Raw genomic sequence first — 10,697 nt, 5'->3', positions numbered from 1 at the left:
TTGGGAGGGGGGGGGTGCCCCCCCCACACCTGGGGGGAACCACAAACCCCCCCCCCCCCCCCCCAAATCATATACTAAAAGTCAAATACCTACTATAACAGTTTAATTTATTTTAAAAAATATTTTTGTCATGATTTGTGTTTGTGTAATGTATATACAGGTGAGTGCATAATAAGTCAAAAATAAAGTCTTACTCCTGTATATTTTGTGTTTGTGTGTATGGTGGGGCAATAGGGTGTTCAGGGTGTGTGTATATGTGGGGAGGTTGTGGGGGCAGGGTGTGGGTATGTAGCTTTTGTGGAGTGTGAGGGATTGTGGCGGGATGTGGGGACCCTCTCACCATCCCCCCTGCACAGCACACAGCCTCCTCTGGCTGCAGCAGAAGCAGCAGCAGGTAGGGGTGCTCAGGGCACTTGTGCTGGGAACAGGTGCTGCTGCCCAATGGTATGCAGCTCTGGCCAGTGCTGCACATGGGGATGAGAAGCAGAGCTGGGCCAGGCTGCCTCTATCGCGGGGGCTCCACACGGCGCATGTGCAGCCCCCAGCACTTACACAGAACCGGAAAAGCCCCAGATGCTGGAGCCAGTTACCTTCCTCGCCCCCTGCCATGCAGGTCCCCGGACTCTGTGGGGAAGCAGCAGGCCAGGCTCCCTTCCACTTGTGACAGAGTCCCTGGCTGGGGAAGGCAGCCAGTTTCAGCATGTCGGGCTCTCCCATTGCCCCACAAGTGCCGAGGGTTTCAGGTGTGCTGCATGGAGCCCCCACAATAGAGGTGGCCTGGCTGGGCTTTGCTCCTCAGCCCCATGTGCAGCACCGGCCAGAGCAGTGCCTGTGCCAGGCACAAGTGCCCTGAGCACCCCTGCCTGCCAGTGCTCCTGCTGCTGCCTGCAGGGGCTGTGCACCATTTGGGGGGAAGTATGTGGGGGAGGTTCCCACATCCCACTATGATCCTTCACATCCACACCCTGTCCACCCAAGCTCTGTACTCCCACAGCCCCTCTGGGTGCAGGCTCTGGACTGCCACCAGCCCCAGCCTCACACTCCCTGCCCTTGCCCAACTGCAGCTCTGCCCTGCCTCCACTCCTGCCACTTCCCTACCTGCTGCCCAGAGCAAGTGGGATGCCAGGGAAGCCAAGCAGGTCCCCTGGCAGCTGCAACTGTGGCAGCAGCAGCCCACCTGGAGACTGTGCGCTGGCTGGGACAGGCCCTTTTGCCCATGAGGGTGGGAGCGAGGTTCAATAGGGCATGTTGGACAGTGTGTATATATGTGGGCACCTCACTCCCACCCTCATGGGGCGGAAGGCTGGGTGGGGTACAATTAATTGGTGGGTGCCCATGGGCTGGATGAAAGTACCTGGAGTGCCAGAAGCAGCTCGCAGGCCGTATTTTGCCTGCCCCTGAGTTAGACCGATCTTGTTGACCCAACAGACATTAGCTGTTGGATCAGGATAGTGGAAGATTGGCTCCAATTTAGAATCAATCTAGGGAGAGAGGCTGTGTCTTCCCCTGGCTCCTCCTCTCTGTCTCTTATTTCCTGTTGCTGTCGCTGGAGGAGGCGGAGCGGGAAGTAGGGCTATGCACAATTTCACCAGGTGTTTAATTTCAGAGTGAAATTGAAACAAAACAAAAGGCTTCAAAACAGCTTTGAAACGAAAGGAGGGCACTCAAAATGTTTTGAAAGTTTTGAAATGTTTCGAGTTCCAAAGCCAGGCCTACTTGGCTTCATCGTTGGTTCCAGGTGTCAGGGGCAGCCTGTTGTCATCCTGTGTGCACATCCAGGGGCCTGTGACCCCCAGGGGGAGTCTGGCACAGCCCTGCAGCCCTCCTGGGGATGCAGGCCCCTGGATCTGCATGCAGGATGACAGCAGGCTGCTGCTGCTTCCTGGGACTGGCACTGGGAGCACCCTGCGAGCACCCTGCGCCCAGCACCGGGAAGACTGCTGTTGCTTCTGGCCTCAGGCAGCACCAGCAATCTCCTGTCATCCCATGTGCAGATCTGGGGGCCCGCACTCCCGGGAGGAGTCTGGCACAGCCCTGCAGCCCTCCCAGGGGTGCGGGCCCCCATATATGCATGCAGGATGACAGGAGGCTACCCCTGCCGGCAAGTGACATGAGTTTTCCTTTCAACTGTTTGAGGTGCAGTTTCCCAGAAACCTCTACACCTATCTCCTTGAAACCTGGCAGGCTTTATGTCTTCAGAAGGGGCTACCTCATCCTTGCATTTTTTATCTGAATCAGGCAAGAAATGACAAAGTTTTAGGCATTTTCATGATTCCCCATTATAGCCTATGGGTGAAGCATCAAAGCTGTTTCAATGTGTTGCGACTAAACGGAACAGTGCTTCAAAACAAAACAAAACGAAACAAAACAAAACAAAACACAAAACAAAAAACAAAATGATGAAATGAAACACTGTCCCTTTGAAATGGCTAAACAGAAGTCAAAACAAAAGGGTGCTGTTCTGCACAGCCTTGGCAGGGAGGCAGAGGAGGGAGGTCATTTTGGGGTTTTCTCAGCCCCACTGGAGTGGCAGGGTGGGTAGACTGGAGCCCCACCCCCACGAGATGAAGGGCTTCCCATTCCAGTGGGGCTGAGAAAACAACAGAAATTATCTCCCTTCCCCTGCCTACTCCCCACCCCATCCAGAGACAGCAGCTCAGGTCAGGCTGCTATTGAAGCCGAAGTAGCCAGAAATTAATGAAGTCACTCTGCTTTGGACTGTCTTCATTTGAGCCCTTATACGATGAGGGCTAATTTGTTGCATGACTGGAGCTCTGCAGCTGTGCTCTTCCATTTGGGCGTGGCTTTAACGTGCTTTCAAGGGGCCAATTTGTTTGCACCATATGCCACATTTATGCTTCCCAGATTCTGGGTTATTCTGAGATGCACTTCCCATCCAGGTCAGTGCATCCCAAAGAGCTGCTGTAAATTATGGTAGTCTCTCTATTGCTGTCAAGAGACTGCTCTACAAATGAATATTACTAGAGCATGGATTATTTTAGCCATGCCTCTTCTCTAAAGTAGGCAAGTTGAGGGGGGTCACTCACTAGCCATATGACTGCTCAGAACTGGCTGAATTGTCCTAGGGCCTTCTATACTCTCTTGTTTGTACATTTGCACAGTGTAAAAGACTATACAGGGCTAGAATTTGGCCCTCTCTCAAATGCACAGTGTGACCATCTTCAGTAAAACAACCAATTTTAATTAAAACAATACATCCTTGGGAAGCCACACCAAACCAAATGTAGAGAAGCATAAGGAAGCAACACATCTTTGGGATGATGGAACTTGACTGACAGAATTATGGCTATCATAATCTCTGACAATCCTGCATATACTTAACAAGCACCTTTTAGAGATCCACAGCATAGAGGAAAAGGAACAGATGTGACTAACTTTTCAACTTCATTGTACTATGCATTTATTTATTTTTAAAAGTTCTTTCTCCTACTAATTCATGTACATCAGGGGTCAGCAACCTTTTAGCAACAGAGGGCTGAATTAATGCCGCTCAATCCTAGAGCAGGCCACCACTTGCAACCCCAGCAGCTGCCATTGTTTCCCTTGTTGCCACTTGCCACTGCCTCCCCCTGCCACCAGTTATTCCCACTGATTCATGGGCAAGATAAAATCTCTCTGTGGGCTGGATCCAGCAAACAGGCTGTAGGTTTTCAACCCCTGATTGACTGTTTGGGAGAAAAGTGCACGTGTGAGAGATAATAGACCGTGCTATTTTGCTTGGCACTTATTTGAACTGAAATGCTTTATGTTTGAAGAATGTGACTTACCTGATTAGTCTCATCCACACTGACCAAACTGCAGCTTCAAAATACCCTTCCCATGAAGCTTCAGAATTTGGTTGTATTCTTTAGGCATTGCATGGAAACCTGGTTTAGGCAGCTGGTTGTCATAATAGTGATGGCTGATTGGCACTTCCTCTATGTTTTTTGAGAAAGGCCAGAAGCCATACAACTTCACATTCTCACACAGCTCAACAGCAGCACTAGTGATCATAAAACCAGAAGACAATCGATATGCTTTCACGCCCTTAGTTCTCCAGAACCGGGCAAGGCTTTTCAGGTACCTTGGATGAAAAAATATTGCCCTCTGTTTTGCTCCGAACTCGTGAAGAGTATGGTATACTTTAAAAGAAGCAGCTGTGTTGCTTCTGAAGGAAAATGCTGGCAATAAAAGAAAAGCATCTCCATAAACTGCAATGTTCTGCAGAAATGTCATCTTCTTTGCTTTCAGTTTCTTGTATCTGTCAAATAGAAATGCTTAGTGAATATATCAATTTCAGAGAAAGAAAGGCTGAATGTTGTATAGATATAAAAATGTTACAAGCCAGATCTTCATGGATATCATTTGTGAACACTATTAGTAAATGTATGTCCATAATGCATGTTGGCAGTTTTGCACATGCTGCTATGAAAGCCTGGATGTAATATACAATAACAGCAAATTCCCTAAATAATTTACTCTGTAATATAGGGATTGCCAACGCAGATCAGACTCATAACCAACTAATTCAGGATTTGGTTCCAGCAGTGGCCAAACCCAGGAATTGCAAAGGAAGATGTAGTTAGAACATTTAAAAACATGCATATTGTAACAAACATCTTGATAAAAAGTATCCATTACATCTCTACAGTGGTAGCTCTACAAATGAAGGTGCTAATTCTCACTAGATTTATGCACGTGTCTAACTTCACGCATCCAAGTCATCTTAGGGAGTTACAGAATAGTATGCATTGAAATGCTGCAGAATTAGGGCTTTGTGAAAAATACTGGTCTGATTTTTCAAGCTAGAGTTCTAGAGCTCCCATTGACTTAGTTCTTTTCAGGATCTCCTTTGAAAGTGCAAACAAAACAAATGCAGCCCTATTAATCAAGGCCAGGTTTCAGCCCTCTCCTCCTTCAAAGGCTCTTATCTCTTAATAATGAAATTGTTCAAATGGCTGAATCCCAAATCCTCACTCATTTTCATTTAATTCTTATTCAAGCTCAACTGCTATTAACTTCAGGGAGGGTTTAACTGAAGCAAGATACAAGGAAAATATACTAAGACATCATGATTAAACCTGTAAGTAACAATAAATAACTTCAGTAGCTGCCATGAAGCTCTATCCTTGTGCCAAGTCACTAGGCTAAATTTACTTTCACTTGCACCTTGTGTAACCCTGCTGAAGTCAAAGGGCCAAATTCTGGTATATGGCAACAATACATCTCCATTTAAGTCAATAAGCGTTGCATGAACATCAAAGCAGAATTTATTCTGAAGACTGCAGCTGTCTCCCTGGTTCAATGACAAACTCCCTTCTATCAGTTTTCTGTTTACTGTACTGTTTCTGCCTTACTTTTAAATGGAAGCAAACGTAGTAATATATTCAAGGTCCATTTTGTAGATAAGCTCAAGTTACAACAGCTAATGACCCAAGATGTAATTTGAGGTACTATATTAATTAGTAAGTCCTTACCAGACTTTTTTGTCAAGTCAGGGAAGACAAAAACTTTAGGAATGATGAAGAGAGAGAGATCAATATAAGCATGTGTTTAAAATCCAATGATGTATTTCAGCATATGCTGAAAGGCTTTCCAAAAGCATGGCTATAATGTGATTTTTTTCAGAGAGTGGGCTTGTAATGAGGAGTGCTGCTATAGCCCATAACTAGGAAAATGTGAGTGGGTTTCAAATAGAGGCACTGCTATTCTCTGTATTGTTGCCTCTCTGCTGTCAAAAAAATAGGAGACTAGCTTAATAATTTTGTTTACACCAGTAGATCTTAAATTCAATCATAAAAACAGTATGAATTCATTGTTAACTCTGATGACATTCCAAAAGGTTTATAACAATGTCAAAAAAATTAAACAATATGACAAAGAAACGAAATTGTAGCAATACTTACTTCTGTGCAATGATGCTTGGATTAACAGTCACAAGATTTGTTTTATTGCCAACATCTTTGCTAATGCTTCCTGTGGTTGGAGGAAGGTTACACCTGAGGTTTAGAAACAGTTATTTAAATAGAACACTACCGTAAATGTCCTGAAGTGTTATACAAATGCATCTACTGAACAATCGTGTGACACACCATCCCCCATAGATTTCTATAAACACTTTACAAATAATAAGTAAACCTTCTAGCATCTCTGAAAAATTGGTATTTAACCTTTTTGGCTGAGGCACAAAGTCACATTTTCACAAATCAGAGAATGAGTCAGTAACAAAGCCAGAAATAACCCAAAAAGCCCCATTTACCAATTTGCTGCATTAACTACTAGACAGTCCTGCCACTCTTTCATACCAAGAGAAAGTACTGTATCTTATCTAAGTTCTCTGATAAAACACAGTGGGGGGCATCTACACGTGCACTTTACTGCAGTTGATTAATTAGCCCCATAGTAAAGCATCGCTGCCTACATGTGCGGTGCTACTAAGTCGGAATAAACTATTTAACTCCACTGTAGGCAGAAGTGGATTAAGATTCATTGAGGCCCTGGGCCTGGGCCCCACCCCCAACCCATACCTTCCCCTGCACCTGCAGGCTCCAGTTGGAGCAGCAGCCGGAGTGGGATGGGCCTGGGGTAAGAGCCGTGGCCAACCCCACCCTGCAGGTCCACGCTGGAGCCAGAGCCCAGGGCCGGTTGCGCAGGACCCCATACAACATCGCTCTGTGGCCGGGTGGCACTGGGGGTGTGGAGTTGCTGTCCACTGGGTGCAGGTGGTACAAACCAAGCTCTGGGGGCAACCCCTCACCCTGCCACGGCCCAGTACAGCTGCAGCGGCACCCGGCCAATGTGCAGGATCATGGTTGGGACCTGGCTGTGCTGGGGCTGCCCCACCACTGGCAGGTCTTGGCCACGCACCATGCCAGACTCTGCTCCCTGCTGCCAGTGGCTCTGGCTGCTCTCAGGTCTCTGGCACAGTTATGCCCCATGCCTCATTGCGTTATACATAACTGACCCGGCCCAGCTGCTGGTTGCATTTGCACCAAGCTGTCCCCCTCCGCCTCCCCACACAGTGCCTGCCCTCCAGACATTTAGGGTTCCTGTTTGGCAGTGGCCCCTGGTCCCAGGCCCAACTGACCTGTGCAGTAATCCATCTATGACTGTAGGATAGTACTGCCCAAGACAAGTACTATCCTATGGTACAATTATTTAGCGTACCACAACGTGCATGTAGACAGTGACAGGGGCTGCCTGGGGCACAAGGGTGCTACAGTGTAGGGCTGCCTGCTGCTTAGCCCTGCACTGTAGCACCCTCACGCCCCAGCCAGCCCCCTCTGCACCACGCTGAGCTGAGGTGGAGCAGCTCCAGGCTGGCAGGCTGACCCCTCTAAGGACCCCTGCTAGCTGGGGCTATGCCGCTTCAGCTCAACATGCTGCAGTTTTGCATGCATGTGTAACACTGTGCCTGGGAGCAATAAACTCTGGTGCAAACTGTGCCACAGTATTCAGCCATGCTAACTGCATGTGTAGATGTGCCCAGTGTGAGCAATAACCATGATTCAGCTGGCATAGTAAATCAATGGTTGTATCAAAGGCAACAATGACAAAATGCTTTTTAACTACTAAAACTTTGGATTCGTTAGTAAAAACTAAAGTCTATTAAACAATAAAAAAGGAAAAGGTTCTAGGATGAATTAGGTCTACCAAATTTGCTCTTTACGAGCCTGCTACACTTAGCCTTAGCATTTCAATTTGTAGATTCATTCCTTCTATCCAGGCTGACTCTCTAATTTCAAAACTGTAAGAAAATCTTTTTTTTTCTTATTTGGAGGCAATTTATTGCTTGTCAAAACTAAGAAAGGTGATGAAATTCAGTAGAGATCTGCATGGCCAGAGGAGTCTGGAGTCATAGAAAAGCAAGCCTATGGTTAACAATATGGAAAACTGATGATGGAGAAAAGGGTGGAAAATTGATTTTCACAACTGACAAAGAAAAAAAAATGGTTCCCCACCATAACATTTTTATCTGATTAGTTTGCCAGTTCTTCCACAGAAGCCAGAAGCTGTCTCTCAGCAGTACAGGACAGGAGGAGTATGTTTTGACTATGAATGCTATGAGGTACTTTGTGTTGGGCACTAAAGCCCAGAGATATTTAAAAGGTATTTAAATATTGCTCTGCTTGGTGTTTCATGGCTTAAGGGTCAGTTTTCTAAAGGTGTCGAGGGTAGCATTCTGTTCCCTACTTGGTTATTTAGGTGCCAAAAATGCCATTCATAATTCTGCCCAGATCATAATTCTGTTCCTAGCCATGTAACCTGCTAGTGTATGTACTCATCTACATGTGTAGACTGCACGTGCTCACTTGCAACAGAGACAGAGGAGAGGCTTCCTATGCTTTGCTACCACAACCCGACTTACTAAGGCATTCACCTAGGAAGTCAGAGATCCTGGATTCTAGGCTCCACTCACCAAAGAAGCCTAGGCTTCTTCCAACACAGTATTGTAATAACTACACCACAGGTCAGCCATTAGCCAGCTCATTCTCTGGCACCCCTTTTGAAGCTAGCCTCCTGGGTGGCAACAATTAAAAAGAATGCAGGAAATATGCAGGGCCAGGAGGAAGACCACAAGCTGAAGAACACGTGGCTTAATGAGGTGGCTGCTGGCCTGGCAGGGAAGTGGCCCTGGAGTGTTAGTTCCAGTAAGATGGAGTTTCTTCCAACACTGCCCTCCATCCATTTTTTGTCCTAACGATTATATTAAATGCAGGGGCTATGGCTCGGCCTCTAATGGTGGATTGGTGAAGGGACTGAACCTGCAGCATGGTGGTTTGAACACTGTACTGGTAACTCAGAGAAGCCCAGGTTCAAACTCCCTTTGAGACAGCACAGGGGCTAGGTTCAGGTCAGGCAATTGTTTTGGCTGGAGGGCCTCTTAATGAGTTTTGGTGAACTGTTGAGGGCCATGTAGGTAGTTCCACCCCTTGACTGTTGTCTTCCACCCCCCACCCCGCTCCAGTCATCATCTTGGAACCAGAAGTTCCTCCCCTAACCCCTGACCTTTGCCACTGGAAGTACCTCCACTTGGCCCCTGAAAATATTCCTTTGGGCGGGGAATTTCCATCTTGGAAAAAAACCCAAATCATACACTAAAAGTCAAACACCTACTATACCATATTTTAATTTTATTACAAAAAATATTTTTGTTGTGATTTGTGTTTGCATAACGTATATTTGGGGGATTGTGTTTGCATATGGAGGTGATTGCAGAATGACTCAAAAATAAAGTCTTACTCTGGTATATCGTGCGTGTGTGTGGTGGAGTGTGGGAGTGGGGTGTGTGTGTGTATGGTAGGGTGTGGGAAGGCAATAGAATATGTTGGGGGTATGTATATATGTGTGGAGGTTGTGGGACCATGGTGTGGGTGTGTGGCTTTTGTGGAGTGTGAGAGATCGTGGCAGGATCTGAGGACTCCCTCTCCCCCTCCCCATGCATAGTGCACAGCCCCCTCTGACAGCAACAGGAACACCAGCAGGTAGGGGTATTTGGGACATTTGTATTGGTGCAGGTGCTAGTGTCTGATGGCGCACAGCTTTGGCCACTGCTGCATGTGGGGATGAGGAGTGCAGCCTGGCCAGTCTACCTCTATTGCGGGGGTTTCATGTGGTGCATATGTAGCCCCCTGAACTTGTGCAGCACTGCGAAAGCCCCACATACTAGAGCTGGCTGCCTTCCTTGCCCCCTTCCATGCAGGTCCCAGGACTCTGTGGGAAAGTAGTGGGTGGGGCTCCCCTCCACTTCTGGTGGAGTCCCAGGACCTAAGCAGCAAGGGGGCAGCCAGCTCCAGCATGCTGGGCCTTCCCAGTGCTGCACGAGTGCCAAGGGTTGCAAGTGCATCACATGGAGCCACTGCAATAGAGGTGGCCTGGCTGGGTTTCACTTTTCACACCCGTGTTCCCACCGCCGGCTAGAGCCATGCACTGCCAGGCAGCAGTCCCTGCGCCAGGCACAAGTACTCCCACCTGCTGGTGCTCCTGCTGCTGCCGGCAGAGGCTGTGCACAATTTGGGGGGGAGGATGTAAGGAATCCCCACATCCCGCCATGAACCCTCACACCCACACCCTGCCCACCCAAGCTCCATGCCCCCCTGGCTCCCTGGGCATGGGTTCTGGGCTGCCACCGGCCCCAGCCTCATGCTTCCTGCCCCAGCTGCAGCTCTGCTCTGCCCCCACCCCCACCCCCACCCCTGCTGCTTCTCTACCTGCTGCCTGGAGTGAGTAAGATGCTGCGGAAGCTAAGCAGGTCCCAGGGCGCCTGCAGCAGTGGCAGCAGCAGCCCCACCTGGAAGCTACATGCTGGCTGGGCCAGACCCTTCTGCCCACAAGGGTGGGAGCAAGGCAAAATAGGGGACATTGTGTGGTGTGTAAATATGTGGGCACCTCATGTTTGTGGTCACGGGTTCGTAGCAGGCAGGTTGTGCCTGACATCTAGTCTCTTTTTATGACCAGGTTACGAAATGCCTGGACACAGGAGGAGGGGTGGATGTCGTATACTTAGACTTCAGGAAGGCCTTCGATACGGTATCCCACCCCATACTGGTGAACAAGTTAAGAGGCTGTGACTTGGATGACTACACAGTCCGGTGGGTGGCGAATTGGCTAGAGGGTCGCACCCAGAGAGTCGTGGTGGATGGGTCGGCTTCGACCTGGAAGGGTGTGGGCAGTGGGGTCCCGCAGGGCTCGGTCCT

General features: G+C 48.3%; 1 protein-coding gene across 1 annotated transcript in view; it reads right to left on the bottom strand.

The window, feature by feature from the left end:
• ST8SIA6 (ST8 alpha-N-acetyl-neuraminide alpha-2,8-sialyltransferase 6) overlaps positions 1–10,697 on the bottom strand; it is a gene marked incomplete at its 5' end in the record, with an annotated part of 65,782 nt that overhangs the window by 13,027 nt on the left and 42,058 nt on the right. Inside the window, 2 exons of the mRNA XM_025216808.1 lie at positions 3,789–4,261; positions 5,907–5,999. Of these exons, the coding sequence (XP_025072593.1) occupies positions 3,799–4,261; positions 5,907–5,999 (556 nt within the window). The remainder of the gene's footprint in view (positions 1–3,788; positions 4,262–5,906; positions 6,000–10,697) is intronic.

The sequence above is a fragment of the Alligator sinensis genome, unplaced genomic scaffold, assembly GCF_000455745.1.
Source record: "Alligator sinensis unplaced genomic scaffold, ASM45574v1 scaffold623_1, whole genome shotgun sequence".
Classification (NCBI taxonomy): Eukaryota; Metazoa; Chordata; order Crocodylia; family Alligatoridae; genus Alligator; species Alligator sinensis.
This window is presented reverse-complemented; position numbering and strand designations above follow the sequence as displayed.